The sequence below is a fragment of the Denticeps clupeoides genome, chromosome 14 (genome assembly GCF_900700375.1).
Source record: "Denticeps clupeoides chromosome 14, fDenClu1.1, whole genome shotgun sequence".
Classification (NCBI taxonomy): Eukaryota; Metazoa; Chordata; class Actinopteri; order Clupeiformes; family Denticipitidae; genus Denticeps; species Denticeps clupeoides.
In genome coordinates this window covers 18279424-18306323 of record NC_041720.1, presented here as the reverse complement: position 1 = coordinate 18306323, position 26900 = coordinate 18279424, and the positions used below count along the sequence as shown (strand labels likewise).

Genomic DNA, 26900 nt, shown 5'->3' with positions numbered 1-26900 from the left:
GTAGCCTAGTGGGTAAGACACCCGCCTTTGAACCAGGTTCAAATCCCACTTACTTCTTTTCGTTTAGTTTTGTCGAGAGTCGTTGTGAAATTTCTCAAATTAAGATGGATAGGATTGGATAATATAAACTCATATAAGGTTTACAATCCTCTGGAACTGTCGGTAATTGCCATCCTGCCCGTATCCGCACTCCTGACCCCAGTCCTGTAGGCGGCGCTAGTAATAAAAATTCTACAAATAGACGAAGACGAAGAAGCGGAGGGAGGAAGTTCAACAGCTGCGATTTTTCCCCAACATGACGGGGGCAAAAGCACAAAATCTGAGCTCCATTCCAATCGACGCCTTCAGCAACCTGCGCGTCACTTCTGTCTGGTCTTTCCTCCAGTCGGTAAGTTCCGTGTTCCGCCATCAGCGTTTAGTCAGCAGGACATGGAGCCCTGACCACAACACACTCTGCTCGCCAGGTCCAGTGGTCGGAACCGTGGCTGACAGGCCTGCTGGCGTTTCACGGAGTTTGCCTGGTCGTCACTGTCCTGACCTGCAAGCACTACAGACTTCAGATATTTCATTTTCTGATGATGGGTAAGTTTACATTTTACATTTACAGCATTTATCAGACGCCCTTATCTAAAGTGACTTACAATCAGTAGTTACTGGGACAGTCCCCCATGAGCAACTTTGGGTTAAGTGTCTTGCTCAGGGACACAATGGTAGTAAGTGGGATTTGAACCTGGGTGTTCTGGTTCAAAGGCGAGTGTGTTACCCGCTAGGCTACTACCACCGGAACATTGTATTCTGTATTTATTCTACATATCACCTGTTAGTCCAGCGTCACCAACCCTGGTCCTGCATTGGTGTCCATTGAGTTAGACAGCAATACTGATGGTCATCCTCACAAACCAGCCCAAAGCAATGGAAACTTTAAAGGTCCCCTAGACTCTCCATGGTCCTGCAGTGGCTAGAAATGGCGATAGGTATAAAGAGTGCTTTGGTCATTCTGCTTTGCCCTTCAGAATTCGTCCCCTTATGACATAATAAGTGGAAAGGTTACCTCCCGTTTCTCATGCTGTTTCCGCCCTGAGAATTTCATTAAATATTATCTTCACCGACCGTCATGGCTTCCAAACATGCGAAACATTGCAGTTGCTTTGTGATTGGATGTAACACAAAAAATGGCGACACAACAACTTACTGTTTGTGCCGAATGGTGTTGTTGACGTCAATTCCGCGAATGCCATCTCATTTCTATAGGTCTCTCTTCTCCTTGTCTTGCCTCTCTCCTCCTCATTAGCATTTAAAGCTACAGACACCAAAACTGCACGTCCTGGAAAATCTCATTGTGGGACTGGATCAAAGTGCCTGTAATTCTGCACTAAAGCTTCAGATACAGTGTTAGGGGACACTAAGACTGATATAAAAGCAAATAACAATGATAAGAAGACCTGAGACAGTGGTGGCCTAGCGGGTAAAGAAACAGACCCATAATTGGAAGGTTGCCGGTTCAAATCCAAAAGTGCCACTGAGGTCCCCTCGATCAAAGCATCATCCCCACACACTGCTGCCCGGGAGCCTCTCATGGCTGCCATTGCTCACCAAGGGTGATGGGTAAATGCAGAGGACACATTTTGTTGTGTGCACCATGCTGTGCTGCAGTGTATTACAATGGCAATCACTTCACATTCAGCTTTAAAATTCAGCACCTTTGCTCTGGACTTGAACCGGCAACCTTTGGGTTACGAGTCCGCTTCCTTACCCAAGTCATCATTGCTCAGTGGATGGATTTCACTTATTTTTAGACTGTGGTCATAACTAAAATCTGATAGAAAAGTTAATATTCTGTGTGTTTAGTGCTCCTCTGAATGGAATAGTGCATCACAAAGTTGGATACAAGTTTCCATAAATTCACTGGACACATTGCTCATGTTTCTTCAGTCACAATATCATTAATCATTTGAATGCTTTTTAATGCCTCACTGTTGCTGAGACAACAGGCACTATTGAAAAGACTACTTTAAATGATCGCCTCATCTGCAGTTTTGATTATTCCCAGTTGCCATGGTGTATAGTGCAGAGAACCTGAATGAAGTGGCTGCGCGGAACTGGAGGTGAGTATGAAGTATTTGTGCTTTTCTTCTGCTAAATGTAACAGGTGAACTTAACTTTTTTTTTTTTTTTCTTTTGCAGGTCATTTGCACAGTTCCAGTATTTTGACTCTAGAGGAATGTTTATATCATTGGTTTACTCTGTTCCAATTCTTTGTAACACAATGATTATTGTGGTGAGTCCCTCAGCATCCTCATTGTCATTTTTTTCCTCCTGCTTTGTTGATTTGAGGAAAGTACAGTAGTTTCAGAACTAATAAATCACACCGTATAGTGATGTCAGGGATAATGATTCGTTTTCAAGCTGTTCAGTTGATTGGGAAATCTAGTAATCGTAGAGCTGCTCATCTTTTCTCTTTGCTTGTTTTGTAGGCTGTGTGGGTCTATCGTGCCTTCACTACCATGTCAGAGCTGAAAACCCTTCAGCTGAAGAAAAAGGCTGCCAGACAGAGATTAAAGAAGACCGAATGATGTTTTAACTCTTGCGTTGTGCTTATTGTAGCATGTGGGATGTGGACACGTGAAACCAGAGCTTAACACAGCATCATTCCAGTAGAATCAGACGCATCTCCTTCTCACTCCTGGCTGAGACCCATAAATGCAACATGTCAATATTTGTAATGCATGAAGGGAAAAGCTCGAAATGAGCGGAAATGTATGGCTTTTGCAGTGGAGTTCATTTGCTTTAAATGAATGAGGTCTAGGGATGTTGTATAATAAGGTTTAATGGATTGTGTATTTTATTCATGAAATGTGTAGCTGAAGGGTATCTGTTTTTTTTTTTTTTTTTTTTTTTTTACCAAATAAAGTAGTTATTTGCATGTCATGGATTTATTACTGTTCAATATTATTACTTTACACTTGAGCAAGGTACACTCCCCAAACACTGCTTCCCAGCTACTGTAAGTAGCTACTCACTTTTCCATGTGTATATGGATTAAATGCAGAAATCAGTAAGGAAAAACGAATCTGTTTTCAGAAGGTTGCTGGGTCGAATCTCGAAATGTCAAGGTGTCATTTAGCAAAGCCCTGTCCCCACACACTGCTCCCCGGATGCCTTTCCTGGCTCACTATGGGTGATTGTTAAATGCAGAAGTTGCATTTAGTTGTTTCACCGTGTGCTGCGCTGCAGTGTTGTAGAGTGACCTCAGGACAGGATTCATTTTATTCATCAATATTACACCATTATTGCTGATAGTTTTTTAAATACGTTAGAAACATGGATTTTCCTTTAAGGCACGTGATGTAGATTTGTGGTTTTCCCATAATAATGACATCATCTGGGAAACAGGATCATTCTTCCTGACACATGCACAGGAATCCCGAGAAGCTGGGTTCCTAGAGCACAGTGCACCAAAACCAGTGTGCTAATGGTGTTATCTGAGAACTGCGCTTTGTCGTAAAGCACTTCCATGCATTAGCATCTCTCATTTCTGAACATTATATCCGCACACACTATGTACCATTGTTCTGATGATTATGAGAATCATGGTCTGTTTCCTACATTTCAAGAAAGCATAGTAACTTATGGCACGTTGGCAAGTTAAATTATTGACTAATTTCAAATAGAAACAGGCTGTTTGTGCATAAATTAAAATTTTATTTGTCACATACACAGTCCTACACAGTATGATATGCAGTGAAATGCTTTAGAGAGTGCTACTGACCACAGTATTGCAAATATTGTAAATATACAATGAACCAATATGCAAATATTGCAAACAACCAAATATTACACTTGTATGTTTTTAACATATAACATAAGGTAGGGTGAAGGTGTGAAAATGAGTGAAGTCAAAGTAACAACTAAAAAGTACAAAAATTGTTCAAGTGATTGAGAAGAAGCATGCAGCAGCACTTGTTTAGCAGGCGATATAATATTCAAATCACACTGGCAAGATATGTATAAATATGTATGAACAATCACCAAAAAATCTAAATGTAGGCACAAAATGGGGCAGTGGTAAGGAAGAGGTCCCATAATCAGAAGGTGCCACTAAGTGCCACTGAGCAAAGCACCGTCCCCACACACTGCTCCCCGCTGCTCACCAAGGGTGACAAGGGTGTATTACAGTGTGCTTAATCTTTCACTTCACTTTGCTTTAAAATGAAACCACTTGCAGGTGAAATAATTATCTGGTTGCAATAGCATGTTGGAATTCCTTACAGGTGGTAATAATGTAACATGAACTATCACAGGTTCAAACCCCACTTACTACCATTGTGTATCTGAGCAAGACACGTACCCCTGAGTGTCCCTGTAAATGCTGATTGTAAGTCGCTCTGGATAAGGGCATCTGATAAATGCCGTAAAAACAACTGTAATTGTAAGTTTAGGAATGTTCTACATCAGGTGTCATTACATTAATTTCATTTGTAACCTCTTTTAAAGCCATGTGTTAGATTGCAGTGAGCAGCCAGTCGATCTTCATTCCAGCATCCAGATTTCCTTGTTGGAGTAGTCCATCAGTCATTTTACAGTGTGGCAGCACAGGTAGCATAATTTCCAAATACCATTTCCACTGGTAATTTCTGGTACGCAAAGTCAACATTTCACTTCCATTTGCAAACAATTTATTCTGAATCTAAAAAGGACAGCCAGTCATTTCCAGGATCATTTTACAATTCAAACCTCTTTTAACTGTCCTTCATGTCACTTAAATCTGAAAATAAAAGAAGAACTGCAGGAAATTGTATTGAAAGGATGAATACAGCGATACCAAGGTAAGATTTTGTTGCTCATCTTTAGAGCATTTTGAAACAGGAGTAAAGACCCTCAGGGACGCTCTCAAGGGTAAACCCAACTATGAACACTACTGTGACTCACCTCCGGTAAGAACAATGTGCAATAATATTTCCCCACAAAACATGAGGCTGTGGGGGCAAGAAACCATTTTTAACCCAACTAGCCAAATACTGTATAGCCATCAAAACAAATGCAACATCTTACGCAGTGCTGTGCTCGTGCATTTCTGATAATAAATTATTAATATGCGTAGGTTTTTGTCAACTTAGTCCCATAAGGAAACACCAAGAATAGTGTACAGTGCATTACAGTCGCATCATTATTCAGTTGGCTACACAGGTTTCTGATCAGAGGTGCTGTACGCGGCACAATAGACGTCTCACGCCTGATCAGCCATAACATTAAAACCACAAGTGAGGAGAATAACGTGGATGATCTGGTGGACAAATTAGGTGGGAACAGCAACCTTGCATGCTGGTCATGCCAGAACGATGTCAGGACACACAGTGTGGCACAGTTTGATATGGACGGGGTGGTGTCACTGCAGACCCGTCAGCGGGACCATGCCGGACCTCGTCTGCCACCAAAAACTCTTACAAAGGACACATGAAGATCAGATCTGAAACTCGAAGAAAGCTGTAATAAAGTGTCCAGTTTGTTTTCTTTTAGATGCTGCCGACGGCCAAGCTGCATGTGCACAGTTTATGTGAGGAATTATTAGGAAATGTGATTCAAAGCAAACACAGTACATGAAATTCATTTTCCTGTCTAGCCTCCCAGTATAAAATCCATGAGACCTTGTGAGGAAGTTTTTCCTCCATGGACCCTTGGCTTATTATGGAAAGTGTATATTTTTGTGTTTGTGTTAATAGGCCACAAACAACAAATACGGTTCATAACTCTTTAATTGCTTTCATTATTTTTTTATATGTCATGTCTATCAGTGAGTTTTCTACTCCCTTGGTAAGTTGTTCTTTGCGTCAGTTTGGCGTCATGGATGATTTCCTGCTGAGATTCATGGGTAAGAAAGGAAAACATGTTGGTCAAACTAAATGTGTGGGTGTGCTGTAGCCCTGTCATTAATTATAGATGGGTTCAAGAGAGTTCTGCAGAAAAAAAAAACAAGCCACAGGAAGGACATGGAAAGAATTTCATCGTTGTGCCATATCCAAAACGTGGCCAAACGCCGAAGACAGGCTTGGTTGTCAGGATTTCACCTTCTGAAATTTCTTCTCTGTCAGATGTTCCACACTGAACTGTGACAGCCATCAGGAGAAATGAAACTCGTCTGGGTCCCCAAGTGCCGAGGCACGTAGGCCCTCGTTTATTAATACGAGTGTAGAATACGCCCCCTTGATTCTCCACACCGGACATCCTCTCTAATTAAGTTTGCCTGCATCGGTGCTCTGGGTTCCGGTATTGCAAGTGAAGAGAGATGCATTTGTGGTGGCCTAGAGGGTCACTGAGGTGCCACTGAGCGGGGCACCGTCCCCACTCACTGCTCCCCGGGCACCTGTCATGGCTGCCCACTGCTCACCAAGGGTGATGGTTAAATACAGAGGACACATTTAGTTTGTTTCACCGTGTGCTGCACTGCAGTGTTTCATATTTGACTTTTGTAGTTTCTTGGTGCGTTTTGAAAAAGTCTTGGTGTTTGTTCAGGCCGGGGTCTTGTGAATGTGTGTCATAGTATATGTAATAGTCTGTGTTGGCTTTTCAGATGATGTGCATGTGTGGAGTCTCCCCATGTGAATGGTGACTTTCCTGTGTTTAAAATAAGTTTAAAATAAAAGTATTTGTGGCACTAATCCGCGTCTGGGTCCGATTTAGGTGCGAAAGAAAACCATTAATTATTGCAGTCTGTAATTCAGTTAGACAAGTCGTATATAATATATATAATATATAAATCATATATAATAATCAGGGCCTGAAATCCTGACTGCTTGACATAATTTCAAACTAACTATGATGTCATTTATTCTCTGTCACAGCTTGATTTCCTCTGCTGCAGCGGCAGTCTGCACACACAGGAAGTGCGTACGCATTCTGAGAGCTGGTGTGGATCTAAGCACATCGTAATATCCTGAAACATCCTGAAATGGCCGTAAAAATAATGATAAATAAGGGCCATGGAGGGGTGTAAATGTGTTCTGTGGTCTGTCATGAGAACATTATAACCCTGGAGTCTGTGCTTATTTAGAATATGCCAGTGATGAGAGCTTCTAAATATCATGAAAACATTTAAAGTTTTTTTTTTTTTTTGTATAGAGTTTATGGAGGATTTATTAAAGAAATATTACAGTCAATTCTTGATACCCCTCACATAGACATTTCACACTCCTGCCCTCCCAAAGATGATACTGCAGTATTAGAGTCAGATCTGAGAGGCTGAGAAACAGCTTTTACCCCCGGGTTCCTCGACATGTTGCCAGCAGGAGCATCCACATCACCTCAACCACATCTGAAGCCTTTTCTCTCTCCCAAATTGCACATTACAAACTGAACACCAGTACTGCACTCTGCACTGTATTCTCTCACTACCTCACACTGTGCTGCTGTGTTATGGTCATTATGGTCATCATATCATGTCATATCACTACTACTGCCATTGTTTTCATAGCATATCATATACCACATACACTATATACTAAATACATCAATACACTGATATATTGTCATATTGCTGCTACTTGTCTGCCTGGTTTGTATAGTTTGTCTCGACCTGCACTATTTTATGGGTTGGTCCTCAATGTCCTTTGTCATGTTAATATTGTTACATTTGCAGCATTTATCAGACACCCTTATCCAGAGCGACTTACAATCAGTAGTTACAGGGACAGTGATCATTGGAGCAACTTGGGGTTAAGTGTCTAGCTCAGGGACACAATGGTAGTAAGTGGGATTTGAACCTGGGTCTCCTGGTTCATAGGCGAGTGTGTTACCCACTAGGCTACTACCACCCCAATGTTTTTGTGTTGTGTATTATTTCATTTGTCTTTTTGCACACCAATGCTTCGTAATCTCATCTCTCTGTGTACTTGTATATAGTGAGATGATAATAATGTGGACTTTGACTTTGACTTTGAACCTGACTTTGGATCTGCAGTGGAGTGCTCTGCTGTGCCTGCTGTGCTATGGGAAATTGGCTCAGGTCACAGGTATGGTCACACAGTGACCAGTGGGGCAGTGGTGGCCTAGCAGTTCAAATCCTGATCTGCCAAGGTGCCACTGAGGTGCCACTGAGCAAAGCACCATCCCCACGCACTGCTCCCCGGGCGCCTGTCATGGCTGCCCACTGCTCACTCAGGGTGATGGGTTAAATGCAGAGGACAAATTTCACTGTGTGCACCGTGTGCTGTGCTGCTGTGTATCACATGTGACAATCACTACACTTTACATACCTGACGGTATCAGCAAAGGGGTGACATTATGCACTGCTGAATTGCTGGTCAGTTAGGTTTACATCATCCAGAGCGACTTACCACGGGAAAGTCCTCCGGAAGACACTCAGGGATAAGTGTCCTGCTCAGGGACACAATGGTAGTAAGTGGGGTTTGAACCTGCTAGGCAGCTACTACAATTGTCTATCGCATCACAATGCTTGTGGTGTTTTTGTGGCAGAAAGTAAAAAATATGGAACTTTTCAATCACAGATCAAGCACCAGCCAATCAAATACATTTATACAAATTTCCCTGCAAACGCCAGCCAGTGACGTTACAGTGACCATCTCCCTTGCAGAGGGACACAAGGGTAGTATGTGGGCTTTGAAAGTGGGGTCCTCTGGTTCAATGCCAGTTGTGTTTCCCACTACCACAGATTGTCCTGGCACAAACCTTTTGTACATCCCACGTCCAACAATAAGTCAAAAGACAAAAGTGACACATTAGCAAACCAGAACGTGAGTTGCATACATCGATCAGGTTTTATTTTATCATTTTTCCTGTATGCATCAGTGTTGACAATGATTGTCCTCTTTGTCCATGTCCACCACAGGGACATCAGATGATCTCACTCGAGCTTCCTCAGCGCCACACTGGCCCGACTCTGACTCGAATCTTCCCAGCACTGAGAACTGTAACGCGAGCCGCGAATCCAGAGAAGCTGTAACGTGAAACCGCGGGCGCGCGCGCGCGTGCACCTGCGCGCGGCCCCGCCGCCTCTGACACGAGCCGGCGCTTCCCGGCAAACCGGTGACAGTGAATTCCCGGCCTGTTTCAGGAAAGGGAAATACTGCGTAGCTTTAATAATTCATCCCGTCATAAGACGCGCCAGACTATAAATGTCCCACCATCCGAGCAGAGCAGCACAGCGAACAGACCTCTGTCCACCAAACTTCTTCTTCATTTTCATATTCACATTCAGACCTTCAACGTTGGAACGTTTTGTGAAATTCTGTCTTTTAACAAGGTCCTGCATCGGGGTGCGAGTGTGAGAGTGTCCGTGTGAGGGCGCTATGGACGGATTCCTCCTGCTCCTCCTCACGCTGCTGCTGCTGCTGCTGCTGCTGCCGAGCGTCTCCTCTGCGCGCTCCCAGGCGCGCTCCCGCGGCGGCGGTGGCGAGCGCGGGGACGCGGAGCGCAGCTTCTACCGCTGGAAGCAGCTGGAGCTCAACGAAGCCAACAGCTTCAAGGGCGGAGAAGAAATAAACGGTAGGACGTTTCACAAGGATTCTCCTTATAATGCATCATAACACGCCCATAGCAACTGTCTCAGAAAAATGTTTCTTAATAAACGACATTTTAATGATTTTATAATAAGAGTGAAAACCACAGAGCAACGATTATGTTTATAATGTCATTGAGATTTCTTTTGCTTGTGAAATTAATATTTGGCTTTGCAATCATTTGACGGCCGAGTCACTTCTTTATTAATAAGAATATGCTACAGATGCCATTTGAGTTTCGTTTTGAAGCATCTCTTGTGCCGCATCTCTTTGCACCAGATCACATGCTTCTGAGGACAGTTGGTTAAATGTTTTTACACAGAACATATGATGGGACAAGTTAGCATCATGCAAGAAACTTTTTATTCACATGCTTTTAGTTTTAAACCAACATTCTTACAAGTTGTGCCTTTAAAAATGACCTGCATGTTCTGCTGGAGACAATTAATAACTATTGATAAATATAAAAGATATCTGCATCAATTTACTTGCCCATCCCTATTTTTCACGATCTTACTTTATTTGTTTGCAGAATTATTCACAGACGATCTCAGGAAACATAAATTTCTGAAAATGTTAACAGGTGAGTGACACTGTCCTCAACGTGTTTATTTCTGCACAGACGTCTGAATTATATGAAGTATTATATGAAATAATGGCCAATCTGTTATACCCAGGTCCTCTGTACTTCAGTGCAAAGTGCAAGAAGCTGCTCTACAGAGTTTACTACAGCAGGGACTGTACTAATTCTGACTGTAAGTCCCTTCACACACTTGCTACTCAAATAGTGTCTCCTGGTGCCCCAGTGGCTGAAGCCACCTTTGACCTTTCATATGCAATATTAACGTGGGACAGGCACCAGTTGTTAAAACAGTTTGAACTGAAATCCCTTGTTTTACTATTCAAGATCTGGTAATTCAATCAAGTTTTATGGTGGTTTTTACCAAATCCGGTTAACTGGTGCTTTAAATGGAACCCACAATGTAGCCTACTGGCTATGTGAAGGACAACTGGCAGACCAGTAATACACCAGCAGACATATATGTGGCAGTGGTGGTCTAGCAGTAAGAAAGGGAACTCATAATCAGAAGGTTGCGGGTTCAAATTCCGACTGCCAAGGTGCCACTGAGGTCCCCTTGTTCTGTCCCCACACACTTCTCCCCGGGTGCCTTTCATGGTGCTCACTAAGGGTGATGTTAAATGCAGAGGACACATTGTACTGTGCTGAGGGGTGTAACATGTGACAACCAATCACTTTCACTTCATATATCCATCATGTCTGGAAGAAAGGAAACACCACATGAAGCAAACATTCATTCTCATACAGCCAGACTCTCATAAGTGAAGATTTGATTCAGGTCATTTAATCTGATTTCAGAATCCATAATTTCATTTTTTTTTTATCCAATAATTTATCTGACACCCTACTGGATTATGTTTTGAACAACCAGCCCCATGGGCCACTTCTTACAATATGGGAGATGCTGGACTAGATCTGAGCTGAACTTCAATCTTATTTTCAGATTTAAGAAGGTGTGCAAGACTTCTATCCCAATTATCAAAGAACAAAAGCTGCAGGTATTGATGTTTTTCAGAAATCTGGATATGATGTGGATGTAAAATACACATAAGAAGTGTTACAGAATCAGATTTCTTACATTACCATATTGTGTATGTAAAATGGCATGCTGTTAAGTAGCTAAATCTGAATTGATTATCAAGGAGAAAAAAATAATGGAAATGTTTTTTTCCGCTTCTTCCCAGGATGGAGCCAAGCTGGATACGAGTTCACCACAAAACAAAACTGCATCGGACTGCGAACAAGGAACCAAACCGCCACAAGCATATTAAATACCATCATAAGAGTGGGTGGGTGGTGGTTCCGGGTAGAACCGCTCACAGAGAACCGCTCTAAAGAGATCTTCCAGAAATACTATCCAAATTGCCAAAAGGGGGTACTACTTACTTTATATAGATATTTTATTTAATGCAGAATTATGCAATGCTTGAAACAAATTAGACAAGTGTCTGTAGGAAATAGATCAAAAAGTGAGGTTTAAGGTCATTTAACATTTTACATTCATGCTTAATGTGCAATTCAGGATTTCCATGGATTTTTTTTCATATGTTTCTGCACATAATGGGTTTTAAGACAAACTTTTAACGTTAATGCGACTAAGTTAACCAAAGGGAAACCTTTTCATTTTATTGTTCTGTCGACAGCAGGAACCTCAGGACTGTATTTTTCAGGGCAGCTAGTTGATAGCTTTAAATTTGACAGCTGCTGAAAAGAAGTCTATTTTTATATGTACATCACAAGCAAATTTTAAAGGATCATTTCGTTGCTTGTAGTGTATCATGTAAATGTACACTACAGAGATGTAACTGTGGTAAAATGGTATTGATGATATTCAGATATTTGAAATAAAGAAAAATTGAGTTTTCGGAAGGTGCTTGGGAGTAGAGGAGAACTATTTATTTGCCATTCACTGTTCTACCGAATGCACGTTTTAGAAAAGGGGAAAAAGGGGATGCTTGGAGGCAGGAGCTGATGAGAGTGGCGTGTACTGCCCATAAACGTTCTGTTTTAAATCAGGATTTACCCAAAGGTAGATGTAAAGTTTCTGATGTAACATAATGCCACAATTACATTTTTGGACCAATGGAGAAAAACGTTTTTCTTGTAAAGTAACACATACGTAATTGTGTATTAATCAATTTGATCAAGGACGCTGTGGAGGCAAATCAAGCAGACAATTAATAAAGCTGATCTGTAAAATACTTTATTGAACATATGCAAAACAAACGAAACAGCTGTAACAACATCAGCAGAACTCAATGCCTGCATCTGGCCAGTTTAATATGACTTTATTTTATTAGAGAGACAGAAAGTGAACAACCTTTTACGAACTTTTATGGTCTGGTCACTATTTGACTGGTTATTCCATATGTCAGAGTAACATTCCAACAACGTATGCTTAAACATTCACTGAAACCTGCATAAAACCAGAATAATGACAAGTATTCGGATTTTAATAACAATTCTAATGTCCAAAATAGGAACTTTTTTATTGATTAATGTCACAACCATGCTGGCATGACGAGGCAGGTGCACGGAAAGATGCAATCGCTGACATCACGAAACCAGGGTTTAATAGGTGAAGCACAAAACAGGGGAGACATCCGAGACGCTGGTGAACATGGAACATAACTTGAAAGACCCGACAGCGGACAGAAACGAACAGGGCAGCTTTATGCAATTGACACAGGTGAAAACGATTAGGGAACATTAACCCCTTTCGGACTGGATCATGACAATTAATGACATTTGTGTATGAGATCAAAAGATGAATATGAAAACACAGAGAGATCAGAGTCTCCACACTGTAAACATCTATGACATTTCATATCAGAACACACCATGTGTCCCAAGCTGTAGATCTCTGAGGTGTGCTGAAGAAGACTCGCGGGAATCTTCAGTCCTCAACACAAAATGTCTCTGAAGTGCAATAAATGTTGTGGCACGTTCTATTGAAACAATGCCTCGGTGTCTGCGAAGCTGAAGATGGTCCAGAACATGGTAGCTCCATTTATTACTAGTTTGGTACCTAACATCAACCAATAGAGCTGGCCATTCAAAAACCAGCAGTGGTGGTGTTTCTAGAGTGCGTGAAAACGGTGGTCTGGGACGGTGCCGGATGTCCCCTTGCGATCCTGCGCCAGATGAAGGTGGTCGGCAGCTGTTGACATCTGGCGAGTCTGTGCTGCAGCCACCGATTACACAGTGGAATGTGTTGACAGTTGATGACATCGGCAACCACACATTTTTGGAGGGATTTTATACTGCGAGGCTCCTGTCATGGACTGACTGGATACACTGAGGATTTCATTGAATTCCACTTATCTTGCTGGCCAAGAAAATGTACCTCGTAAAAACAGGGATTAAATGAATCAATCAGCGAATTTCATGGACATTTACGACATTCAGCAGACGCCCTTATTCAGAGTGACTTACATTCAGTAGTTACTGTTACAGTCCCCACTCAGGGTTACAATGGTAGTAAGTGGGGTTTGGACCTGTGATTTTGTGATCTTTCGGTTGGTAAGACAGTGTCTTATCCCACCCAAAACAGAATCAGACCACTTGGAGAGAACCTGAAATGGTTTGGTGGAGGTATGTGCCTGCTATGGGCCAGCGGACCCGTTATCAGAAGGTTGCCGGTTCAAATCCCGAACCTCCAAGGTGCTTCTGAGGTGCCACTGAGCAGTGGGTAACACACTTGCCTATGAACCACTTACTACCATTGTGTCCCTGAGCAAGACACTTAACCCTGAGTGTCTCCAGGGGGGGACTGTCCCTGTAACTACTGATCGTAAGTCGCTCTGGATAAGTGTGCCTGATAAATGCTGTAAATGTAAATGCCCCCTGGTCACCAAGGGTGATGGTTAAAAGCAGAGGACACATTTTGTTGTGTCACCGTGTGCTGTGCTTCACAACGACAATCACTTTCCCTTTTTACTTTGTGTGCGGTGGTGTTCAGTTTCTGGGGGATACAAGTCCACCTCCTTAAGCACAGGACTACTTCTGCCACCACTTTAGGCTTTTTGCTTGTATATCCGTCCCTTAATAAGGGACATTATAAGCTTGGAATATTTTATGAGAAGGATGCGTTTATGTCCACAGGCACAAAAGAAATACAATAATACAATATACAATAATGAATAATGATTTTCATGACATTTTTGTCATTTGGAGAATTTATAATATGGTGTGGCCAACAATGGCAGTGACTTCAGTCTTTATCTTTCTATAAACACGAGGTGTTCCGGGTGGTAAACGAATTTGCAAATAGATATGCCATTTTATTTTGCTTCATTATTTGATCCCCCCTTTAGTTTAAGGAAATTGGAAATTTGTTCTGTGGTTTTTGTCTTTGAACAGAAATTCTATCTAATGGCTGACGTATTCATCGATAGAAATGTTTCATTTTAATTCATCTCTTTATTTATTATAATTCGATGCGTTTTAAAATGGATTCGATGGAACGATCTCTGAGAGAAGTTGTGTAATTAAGTTTAACGGGACTAGAAGGCGCCACACCCTCCCGGTAAGTCCGCACAGGAGCTCCGCCCGGATCTCGACGCGGGGACTCGCGGACTCGGGGACGCGGGGACGCGCGGGCGGCGATGTGCGCACCGCGGGCGCTGCTCGTCGCAGGACTCGCGCTGACGCTCCTGTCCCGCGCCCTGCACGCCGCCGGCGGCGAGGACCGGAGCTCCGGCGGCCGCGGGCCGGAGGCGGCGCGGAGCCCGGCGCGGAGCGCGGATCCGGGCGACAGCAGGGCGACAGGTCGGCGTTCGTCAGCATCTGGCACCTCCGGGGCGTCCAGGGCTTCGCTGCAGATTCAAATGTCCTTTTCTCTTCCAGAGGTGTTCCGCAGAGATGTGAGGAAGAAGGAGAAGTTCCTGAAGCATCTAACAGGTGAGGGTCCGTGAAGATGGTGACAGGTCAGGGTGCGTTGCCGACTTTTCAATGTCCCCTCGTCACCAGGTCCACTGTACTTCAGCCCGAAGTGCAGGAAGCTGCTCTACAGACTCTACAACAACAGCAGAGACTGCAGCATGCCTTCACGTGAGTCTCTTCATCTTCATGAGCCATCAGGCCAAATGAACCCTGTTTAAAACAGTTCTGGACTATTTAAACTCCAGCGTTTCCACGTGTGTGATGGTCAAACAATTCGGAAAAACCTGGCAAAACGAACCCGACTGCTTAACATGCTTAAAAAAAGGAATCAGGGTTTCTCAATTGCGAGAAGCATGTTTTACCAGAAGGTCAAATTCACACCTGGCAACCCTGATCACCAGGTTCCACCAAAACATTCCACAAACCAAACATTCCCTGCTGTCCCATGACAGTCCCAGACGTCATGTCCAGCAGGAAGGAAAATATCCCCCTACTGACAAAAATATTCATTTAGAAAATGAAATCAGGTTACGGTGAGTTTTTGTGGTGATAGTTCTGTAACGTTTAGCGAAATGTCACTCTGGGTCAGGTCGTTATGGAAACGGTGAACTAATCGTCCCCAGGCCTTTGACCTTATTCTCTTCATCATTCCAGATTACAGAAGGTGTGCGCGACTTTTGACTCGACTGGCAGGGAGTCCGCGCTGTACGGAGACGTGACAGTGCGTCGGGTGAGCAGGCCGCAGGGACCCATCTTCTTTTCAGTGATGATTAACGTGCTGCAACTGCGAATACTCGCAGGCCGCATTGGCAATTCACTCCTCCGCAGATGCAAAAAGAAGTCAGACGGACTGAGACAGAGATGCTTCTTCCGAGGGTTCCACAGTTTCTAAGCTAAGGAACCTAGGAACCTTTTTTTTGGTCCTACAAAACAAGAACGTGCCTTCTTTATCAGAACTGGAACGTAGTTTCGTGACATTTGCACACGATGCACATGGGAAGTTTTTGAGTTCTTTTCTAATTTGGCTGGGATGCAAACTGGCCACAAATCAGCTGGCCACAAGGGAAATGGTTCAGAAAAATTATGCTCAAGCCAAAAAGACCTCAACAGTTTTTAAAAGAAAATGTTTTCCAGAAAAACCAAGACTGGGCATTTTTTAAAAAAACGTTTAACGGGACATTTGGTGGTGTTTTAAAAAAGTTTATCGATTGTTGTTGGATGTTTAAAAAAATAGCATATTTCTTAACCATATTCCAGCATGTAAATATTGTAAAATTAAATAATTATTATCATTTTTAATTAAAATGACATCAGCTGATTAAAGTTAAAGAGCTGTATTTTATTAAATGTTCTGGTTGCTATTTTTTCCACATCTGAACAGACACAGTTCAGAAGTTCCTTCCCTAAGGACCCTAGTTAAATGGAATGAATATAATCAGCCTGTTCGGTTCCATTACTCAACTCCAGTGCTCCGAGGGTTCGGGTCAAACATTTGCTGGAACATTTCAAAATGACCCCAAACCTAACCCGAGTATCTACGGTTTTCCCAAGTGTGATAGTGCTTGGATGTAGTTTGACCCCAAGTTGTAATGTATTTTATTTCATTCCCCCTATATCATTCTTTCCTTTCCTAAGTCAAAAGTGCAGCGAGTGGAAGAGTGGCTGTTTTATTAAGTATTTTTACAATTTATTGGCTGCAGTGATTGAAAACCCATTGTGTGTGTAAGTCCACAGACATACATGACTTTGGGAAAGTGGATATACTTTATAGTTCTATTAATTTCTGTCAAATACAGAACTCACTTTACCCAGGTAAATGAGTAAATTTGAGAAGTGCTGGCATAGTCTGTGATCCCCGGCGGATCCTGGTCAGATTTGGGTCTCTGAAACATTCACGGTAAACCACAAACACATTTTGGTGAAACTTTACTGTATGATTGTTATTTTGTGTGTGTTTGCACAGAATCAAGCTTCCTTGAGAGGTTTGCCATATTCCAGAATTTATTTCACATCAAACAAGGATCTGCCACTATTGTCAGCAGGCTTCTGATATCAGGGTGCATGGAAGGGGTGTGGATTTGACATTGAAGACGTGGTCCTGAGCTGGGTGGGGTGAACTGGGCTGGGTGTCACTCAACAGGGATCAGCGCTACTCAGGAGTTGCGTTCCAGGAAGGCTTTGCAGCACCTGACACACTGTTCATACACGGATTCAAAGTCTTCATCGCTGCCCTGAGGGAGGAGAGAGGGAGGTGAAAAGAAATGAAAATGAACAAAACAAATACAAAAACAGGGTAAAATTCCTGTGTGCTTTGACTTTTAGCGCAGTCAGAATCGGCCATGCTTATCTGTACACTTTCCAAGGGCATGTAGAGACCCGTATAAACCTTCTACAAACAAGACGTTTTGAAAAAAAAAAATTAATACATACACACGCTATTTTTTAATAACTCAAAAATACCGCTATTTTTTCTGGTTTGTGTGAATAGTTAGAAGATTATTCTACCTTTTGTTTTTCTCATCTGACATAAAATATATGGAGTTCAGAAACGGACACTGCATCTGGGTTGAAAGAATAATCTAGATCAAGAATTTGCCAATTTCCCAGTGTGAATAAGGCACATGCTGAATTTTCCAAAGCAAAAAAACAAAATCTAACTTAATGTAACTAAATTTACTGCCCTGGAAAACACACTGCAAAAAGCAAACTTGTAAAAGGGTAGTTAATTATTATTGTTATTGAGTGAAATGAAATGTACATTTCAGAAATCCATGAAGAAAAATTCGTTCATTCAGCAAAACAGGTTGAATGGTTATCAAAAGGCATTTTTTTTAATGTTTAAAAGCCAAGATATATAGGGAGCCATTTTAAAGCCATTTTGTACACTTTGCAAAAGATAACAAGGTAGAAGATTGTAGGGGGGTCAAGCTTCCCAGATTGCAACAGGGGCTGTTCTGATGGTGAAGTTGCCTGAGTTCTCAGTTCTGGAGTTGTGACAGTTTATGGGTCAAACTTGGTAAATTTAGTTAAATGAAAAATTTAAGTTAAGGTCAATGACCTTAATCGTGAGAACTCAATACATTGAGTTTGTTACTATTGTTAAAACTGCTTGTGAAATAATTTGCCTTATTAATTAAAGTTGGCACAACTATTATTTATTTTTTTACAATGCACAGAAACTCCTTAACCAACCAAACCCTGCGTGTGTGTAAAAACTAACACACACAAACATACTTTTCTTCATGAGGCTTTGAGATCTTGCAAAACCAAGATTATGTCTGAATGGAACTAAAATTCCAGTAGGAAAACCCTAATCACACAACTACTAATATCCATCTTTCTCTAGCCTGACATAAATGGGACAACATATTTCAAGATGTCATTGACTGACACACACACACACACACACACACACACACACACACACACACACACACACACACTCTCTCTCTCTCCGGGACGGGGGACGTGATTTAGGCCGCTTCTGCGTTTTTGTCACAGCAGAGAAGAAACCAAACATGCTGTTTGTCAGTGCAGCAGCATTCCTGAAAATTTTCATTTTACCAACCAACATATACAACAACAGCATGAACCCAACCCCAGAAACACATGCTGACAGCTGCCACCCTGAGAACATTTATTATCATTTATTTTCTGTAGTAGCCTGTAAATGTGTAGAAATATGTAGACAGTTACTCCTTATTAGATCATTTTAAATTCATAGAGCCATAGAGGATATAACAAAACAAAAAGATGAATAGTAGATATTGTTTATAGTGAGATGTCCCTGTATTACATAGCTGAGAGTAACATACTGCATAACAAATCTTTCTTCATAACTAGGTGTCCCTAAGCAAGACATTTAACCCTGAATTTGGATGGTAGTGAACTTCTGTATAATAATCAAACTGGAGAAAAACATACCTTTGCTGCTGAATGTCATGATTTCTTATAAAAGTGAAACAAAGTGACACTTCACTGCAAAACCAATGTTAGGCCACACTTAACACTCAATTACACACTACTCACATAGTACGGGTCTTTTATAATCAGCTGTTTCTCGGGATCGTAGGTCCCAAGGAGCTCAACTTTAGCCTTGAAGTTCTTCACTGTGTTGGCTTTTTTATTCAGATCCCTGTGAGCATAAAAGGAAAAACTTTTAAAAAGAGTAATTGTGAGTTAATTGAAATGTTTCACATTCCCTAAGTTGGCTTAAATAAACTCTGATGTGGCTTTTAATTGTAGAATTCACCCCGCAAATTCACTGACTGAAAAAGTCATGAATAATTCTGGCTAAAATAAGACTTTTAGTCAACTGAAACTTGACTAGAATGAAATTAGTATAAACGTGAATAAGACTGATAAAAGCTAAAATGATACCTTGATGCAAAAACTAATTATTAAAACAGGTTGCCAAATACAACTATACATGCTGCGGTCTAGCTGTATTTCAGATCCTTCATGAAGCTGCCCAAGGTCCAAACAACAACAATGACTGGCAAGTAACCTGGTCATGATTTTTCATAATTGAAAAAAGGAAAAGGTGGTCACGGTAGCGGTGCAACATTGGAGGCACACATGATTTAAACTAATAGAAAAAAACGACCCTCAAATGGGTTCTGTCGCAGCTGTAGTTTTAACTGGAATAGTGGCATCCAAAGAACTCGCTAAGCAGCTTACTGGATGCATGTGATTTGGAAATGGTCCTCAAATGGGCCGAAGTAGCAAAAAAAAAGGTCTTTAACCCTAGTACCTAGTCATGATACCAAAATTTCAAGTCAAAGTCAAAGTCAGCTTTATTGTCAATTCTGCCACATGTACAGGACATGCAGAGAATTGACATTACGTTACTCTCAGACCCATACAAGTAACATTAAATAGAAAAAAAACAGTAACATTGAATACAATGTTGAATTCAAGAAAGGCACTTGATACTCTAAACTATTTTATATACTCTTATAACATTTTTAATAAAGTCAGAACACCATATATGGTGAAATCAGAAACCCACACACACAAAACAACAAAAAGAAAAACCCACAAATCCTCTACACAATATTCAACTATGAGGCATTCATTTTGATCCTTACACTTTTATTTTAATATTGTAAGACAATAGTTCTGTCACTTACCTCAAGTTGCTTTCATCCATGCACAGGATAAAATCAAAACTCAGGAAGTCATCCTTTGTCACCTAAAAGACAGATTTAAAAAAATTAAGATTTGCCAAAGGAAGCTCAATAGTGGACAAAAAACAAATTACACTGACTTTGCTTCCACAATCTTAAACCTATATTGTACCCTGCAATTTTTTAAAAACATACAGCTTCTTATTAAATGTACACAGTTGCAAGTTAAAACTTATAACTTATAATTTTTCACACCTCTATTCTGGGAATTATGAGTGTAAGGGTCAAATTATCAGCCCCAGAAGCAATATAGTATATATTAATTACATTCAGAAGATGTACCGTAAATGTACTGGACTATAGAATGCACCTAAATATAAGCTTATCTACTAATTTTTAAACCAAAAAAAAAAAAAAAAAATTGTACATAAATAAGATGTCTATAAGATGCAGGTAAAACATGAGATATTAACAGAGCAAGATATTACAAGAAAGATGAAAAAAATTACTTAAACGTTGATAATACATATAAATATAAGTACATAAGTACATAAGTACATAAATAAGTACTTAATAAGTACATAAATATAAGTACATAAAGTATATAAATATAAGTACATAAGTACATAAGTACAACCACATTTGTATACAAGTACAATCACATTCTTCAGTATCGGAATTGAACGGCCTGAATGAATGCAATTACTTAAATCACACACTTTCTTGGCAAAAATACAGAAAAAGCAAAAGTCATTGATCATTATCGCCATTGTCCAGCAGCTCTATTTCCTTCTTCGACAGCCAGACTGATCGCTTTTATCTTGAAAGTCGCACCATATGCATTTCTGTGTTTCCATGATGAGGGCCTGTGCATGAAACGCAAAATGGCTGATCTGAAAATTCTCAGTGTGAGTTTGCCAAAACAGTCACATTGGTCCACTGTGACCTGTTGGGTAATTTCATTTGTCTGATATGATGAGGTTAAATGTGTTGGTGGCAGGAAGGTAGTTAGCCTATAAAAATCCATAAATTAACCGCATTGTTGTAAAAGCCACAGTTTGCAAAGTCTGTGAAATAAGTAGTGGCATATTTGTTGGAATTTACAGTAAATAATATAGTTCTTATCTAAGTTGATTCAGTTTGCACCAACTGCAACAATTGTTTGTATACTTGAATAATCGGTTGATTTTGTTGAAGTTTTAAAAATATCTATTCTTAGCTCAATATTTTAGGTTTTCACGTATAAGACCATTTAATAGAGGAGCTGAAAAAAATCTGAAAATTCATGTTTTGCTTAAAGACAAGCGTACCATGGTTACACCTGAACACAGCATCTACTCTGGTTCAGAAACTTGCTACAGCAAAATCAGGCAAGAACGCAGCACACTTCCTATTCAGCCACCAGCAGGAGTTGGGGTTCAGAAGATAAGAGTAAGATTCCACATGTGGAATCACATAAACTGCATTTGAACCTTGTGGGTGATTAAAGCCACGACACTAATGGCTGCATTTGATGGAGATTAAGACGACTAGTCCAAGTGACCCAGAGTGTGTCTGACAGGAGAAAGGCTCGGCTGTGCTGGTGGCATATGAGGGTCATGAAAGGACACTGGAGTGGTGTGGAAAGTTCTTGAGACCTTTGGGAAAAACTGCCGCATTCCTTCCTTTAATCGCAGTCAAACAGAAAGACACACCTCATTACCGAGAGATCTGGTTTAAACGCCACACGGCCGTAGCTCCACGGCGGTGGACAACCACGTATCCAACACGATCCATCACTGTCCAAGACAGGCGCAAATAAACTGCAGTTCAGTGTTTAGTGAATGGCCAGTGATCTTTGCAGCATCCTTTATAGTAAATGAATCACAGATCCTGCCCTTATATTCAGTGAGAATGACATAAATGCACACAAACGTAACATCAGATTGCATAATATGCGGTTATTACAGATCTGAGGACCATTCAACAACAAATTTATTCCGGGATTGACAATTAATACCCTAATCTGGTAGTACAAATTTCTTGAAATAAAAATCCAATTCTATGTGTCTTTCATTTTGTGTTAAAATTGTAAAGTTTGCAACTGGGGTGGGGCTAAGTGTCTGTGTGTTTGAGGCACTTCCCGATTCAATCAGCACTGCATTCCCTTCGCATACTTTTTACCTGTGTGTGTGTTTGTATTGTTTAAAACCTGGATTTTTCCACTTTTTCCATTACTGTGTCCTTTTCTGATGGAAATTACTCACATACATCGCAAACAAGCATACTGAAAAGAGGCTAAAAAGCGCATCTGACCAAATGCTGGTTAACATGACGACGGAAAAGAAAAAGTTCTGCATCTACGAACTGGGCAGATACAAATAAAGGACAGTGATCATGTACATTTACGAACCGCCCCATACAACACTGCAAGGGGACGTGGCCTGAGGTTTTTACATTCAACAAAAAAAATTCCCAACAAATGATTCATCTAGGTTTGAATGTCCCTCACGGTCTCTCTGCATTAATCACCCTGAATGCCAACCTTTGTGTGGGTGTCCTTGCTGCCTGACAGCAGTGCGATATGAACACCAAGCCAGAGCAGGAGATTACAGGAGGCCTGTACGGAATTAATTAATGGGTTTGTTATAGTATTAAGTATTAAGCGGGTGGTCCGAATGTCATGGCTGGCTGGTTTATGGACATTTCTCACTGACCTGAGGACATACTGTTAGAATGGAATACTATTCCATTTCTTCACTATATCTGGCATGGTTAACATTCTACCAACGGTGTGAGGAGAACGTTGTTGAGCTGATATCATCGGCTCGCCGAGATACACGTGATCCATTTTTTGACAAATGATGTAGAAAATGGCTGATGTTTTTCACAAGACAGTATTCTGTTTTGGTTTTCAAAAAGTATTAAATGCTCAGTAAATTCGATGGTGTGGTGGTGTGTCTACTGAACTAGCCTGAATATAACAGTAATTTATATAACATTATTTTTCTTCTGCTCAAAATATGTCTGCAAAAATGACGTCTTATTTCTTTGGTTCTTTGATGTCTTGGAAAAAATATATTTATATTTGGATCCACGCTGTAATAACCATCCAGCTTTAATACATCGGCCGCAGCATACAAGAACAATTAATAAATCATGCCAGTCAATAATCAGTACAAAGATTTTATGATAACCCTTGCATGCTAGAGGTTTGACAAGTCAGACTTGTTGAATGCCACTTGGATCCGTGACCCCGTGACCTTGCGGCACTGGTATACCTGTCTGGCCCTGTGGTCAGTCTCAGTGCCATGTTTCCTCAGGCACGCCACACCTCGGGTGTCCGGGGTGCTCCCTGTATTCCAGTCAGATGTGGCGGCGCTATCGATTCGCCACTGCAACACAGAAAGAGGGAAAAAAAAAAAAGAGAGGCGCTAGCGAGCGTGTGCTGCACCGGGCCGTACCTGCCTCGCCGTGTGCTGCATATGAACCCCGTGCCTCTTCATGCAGGCCTGACCCCGGTAATCTGGCGGGTTCCCGATCTCGTACGTGGACGTGGCGGCACTGTCTATCCTCCACTGGGTCACACGCGTGCATGAGAACAGAACAAACCAACACATGTTGGGTCAAGGCTGACGGGCTGAGGTCTGTAAGAAAGCTGTAGGGACCATTTTCCAGCCAACCAACCACAGAAGGCAAAAGACATGGGACACGGTCCCATCAAAAAGTTAGTTAACTATCCAAGTTGCGTTAATCTTTCACCAAGATTTTGTCTTTTGTGATTTTGTGTGGAACAACTGTGTAAAATCCTGTCCAGTACATTCCAATGAATCTCTGTGGGAGCAAAAGTGTCGTCTATGATGAATTCTGCTGTTGTTATCTTGAAATATGATGTTGTGATCATAAAATCAGTAAATTCAGGTAGTCCGCTGACTCTTACCTTTTAACAATTAGCCTCTCTGCCATTGTTAGGTCATTTCATTTTACATTATACTTTACTCGTTTACATATTCAACTGTATTTCTTTAACTATCAAATTAAATGGTCCCCAATTATGATATTTTGACTCTGAGATTAATTAAGATTAATACGAGTTCTCCTAGCCTGTCTATGGTCCTGCAGTGGCTAGAAAATGGTGATAGGTGTAAAGAGTGCTTTGGCCATTCTGCTTCGCAGCTCAGACAGTCGGACAGCACCAAGGCTTAATTTCAGGATGAGACATTCAGATACAGTATTAGTAGTATTAACTAAGACCAATTTAAAAGCAAAAAAATAATTCATATCTTTGACCAAAAATTTTAAAGGCCATTGGATGTATCTTCTGACACAGTTGTTTAAGAAATGAGAATATCATAAATATTATATAATGACAATAATGAATCATTTTGCTCATGCAAATCCATACGACAATGATTTTTTTTTTTCGCAAGGCAGTGTATGTAAGAAGTTAACAATTAATACAAGTACCATCGATCTGATAGGAAATATTCAGGTGAAAGTAAATAACGACATACATTATCCACAATTCCGCTATCAGTTGCCATCTTCCTGAAGACAGCTTCAGCAATCGGAGACCTGCAGATATTTCCTGGAACAAAGTGATGAACACAAATCAGATTTTTTTTTAATTCATTCACACACACACGCACACACACACACACACACACACACACACACAATATTAAATCCATTGAGCGGAAGTGAACAGGTAACATGGGGTGGGATGTGGTTGGCCCAGCAGGTAAGAAACGGAGAAAATCAGAAGGTTGACTGTTCAAATCCCTGAACCGCCAAGGTGCCACTGAGCCCACACACCCCTGTCATGGCTGCCCACTGCTCACTAAGGTTCATGGTTAAATACAGAGGACACTTTCACTACTACCACAACAGGGTGGTAGTAGCCTAGTGGGTAACACACTCGCCTTTGAACCAGAAGACCCAGGTTCAAATCCCACTTACTACCATTGTGTACCTGAGCCTAAATTTCTCCAGGGGGGACTGTCCCTGTAATTACTGATTGTAAGTCTGATAAATGCTGTAAATGTAAATGAAGTGATTGTCATTGTAAAACACAGCACAGCACACCATGACACAACAAAATGCTGCTTTTAACCATCACCCTTGGTGTGTGTGTGACAGTGGGGTAACAGTGGGGTGACAGTGCTTTGCTCAGTGGCACCTTGGCGGTTCGGGATTCGAACCGGCAAATTTCTGATTATGGGTAAACTTCCTTAACTGCCAGGCCACCACTGCCCCACTTTCACTTTCATAATGTGTATGTGTGGGGTGCCTTCACTCCCATGTGCTGGAGATACAAGTCTGATCTGGCAATTTACAGCACCTGCTGCTGGGGTTTTAATGTTGTGGCAGATTATATATTACTTAATCCAACATGTAGTCTAGAACGGAGGATCCCGTTGGCGGGAAGTCATTTAGGTCCTAAAAAATATTTTTAAAACCACAAAAACTCTACCAGCAAGTCATTCTAATCCCACCTTAATCAGGCACAGAAGTTCTGATTAATATAATCATAATCGGTAGGACATCACAAGCATCATCTGCTTGTGAATAAACGCGTGTGCAATGTGACGTCATGCCCAGTAGTTCCTACGGACAGCGTCGGGTCGCCATTCCACATTCTGGACCCACGACATCCTTCTGTTGTTCAGTAATTAATTTAACTAGAAATAAAGAAACGGTTACACCGTGCCGGGAGCTCATTTAATCGCGTCTTACCCAGACACACGAATAACACGGACTTCCGTGACGATCCCGCCATGATCCCGGTACAGAAGCTCCTTCTGCTGCCGGGTGGGTGGCGACCTGAAGCACTGAGGAAAGTGCTGCCCCCCCGTGGTCTGGAACAGAAACGCCACAATTGGCTGCAACGGTTCTCACTTTCATTATTTCATTCGGTCTTTTTTCGTGCATTGACGTATAAGCAGTATAAAACATACGGGAAGAAAACAATCGGTAGAAACATACAAGACCATCAGTTAAAATCAGCTAAATCAGACAAGAAAGCAAAAGAGCTTTAACAAAGAGAACAAAAAAGCTAGACCTATTAAAAGAGATCACAACAGTACACATGATTCAGATACAGGCATTAATTTTTAAACCTTCTTCCAGTGACCTGAAAAAAAAACCATTAAGAAGGTCAGTTACTAGACTTTCAGACAAATTGTTGTTACTAGTTTGAGCATGTGAAGTTTTTTTTTTTTAACAAGTGTCTTGTATGCACTGGATGATATTATGAAAGGTTCAACTTAAACAAGCAAAAATCATAATATAAAACTGGGTCCATGAAACATATAGCCCATAATCATTTACAGTATGTCTCAATGGGAATGCCTCAATTGAAAGGCCCAGCCATTAACACCCCCACACTTGACCCTTCAGCACACAAGGAAAAACTCTAGGAGAGAGGAAAAAAAGAAAGGAAGAAACCTTGGGAAAGAGTGATACAGAGAGGGACCCCCTTCCAGGGTACAGTGAGCAGGTTTAGTGTCTGGGATTTTAACAGAAAGCCAAAGTGAACAGATGTGTTTTCAGTTTAGATTTAAACACTGAGACTGTGTCTGAGTTCCGAACACTGACCAGCAAGCCGTTCCACAACTGCAGAGCTCTATAAGAGAAAGATTTGTTCCCAGTGAAGCTGTTATCTTCTGTACTTTGGGTACCAGTAGTGGTCCACCTTTCGAATAGCAGAGTGGTAGATCACAAATAACTGCTCAGGTATTGCGGGGAGAGACCATTAAGAGTTTTAAAGGTCAAAAGTAGGAGTTTGTAGGCAACCCTAAATTTGATGGGTAGCCA

General features: G+C 41.3%; 3 protein-coding genes across 5 annotated transcripts; 2 read left to right on the top strand and 1 right to left on the bottom strand.

Annotated features, from left to right (window-relative positions):
• Nucleotides 1–250: 250 nt before the first annotated feature.
• Nucleotides 251–2864, top strand: tmem18 (transmembrane protein 18). The gene is made up of 5 exons (XM_028953318.1): nt 251–388; nt 465–582; nt 2051–2105; nt 2185–2278; nt 2475–2864. Exons 1-5 carry the CDS (start codon nt 296–298, stop codon nt 2571–2573), a joined length of 459 nt encoding a protein of 152 aa, XP_028809151.1. The 5' UTR covers nt 251–295; the 3' UTR covers nt 2574–2864.
• An 11822-nt stretch (nt 2865–14686) lies between these two features.
• On the top strand, nt 14687–16148 carry LOC114763734 (ALK and LTK ligand 2-like). 2 transcript variants are annotated; one of them, XM_028953486.1, is made up of 4 exons: nt 14687–14862; nt 14941–14994; nt 15064–15144; nt 15631–16148. In XM_028953486.1, exons 1-4 carry the CDS (start codon nt 14700–14702, stop codon nt 15693–15695), a joined length of 363 nt encoding a protein of 120 aa, XP_028809319.1. In that variant the 5' UTR covers nt 14687–14699; the 3' UTR covers nt 15696–16148. The 2 variants fall into 2 exon arrangements, with proteins under 2 accessions (XP_028809319.1, XP_028809318.1); XM_028953485.1 differs by having other exon boundaries at nt 14687–14994.
• An 811-nt stretch (nt 16149–16959) lies between these two features.
• On the bottom strand, nt 16960–25899 carry acp1 (acid phosphatase 1). Of its 2 annotated transcripts, none has more exons than XM_029002739.1 (6): nt 25821–25899; nt 24599–24672; nt 23549–23662; nt 20109–20170; nt 19006–19111; nt 16960–17207 (listed from the first exon to the last, which is right to left on the bottom strand). In XM_029002739.1, the coding sequence occupies exons 1-6, from the start codon at nt 25861–25863 to the stop codon at nt 17130–17132; spliced, it is 477 nt and encodes a 158-aa protein (XP_028858572.1). In that variant the 5' UTR covers nt 25864–25899; the 3' UTR covers nt 16960–17129. The 2 variants fall into 2 exon arrangements, with proteins under 2 accessions (XP_028858572.1, XP_028858573.1); XM_029002740.1 differs by lacking the exon at nt 23549–23662 and adding an exon at nt 23366–23479.
• Between the last annotated feature and the right edge of the window lie 1001 nt (nt 25900–26900).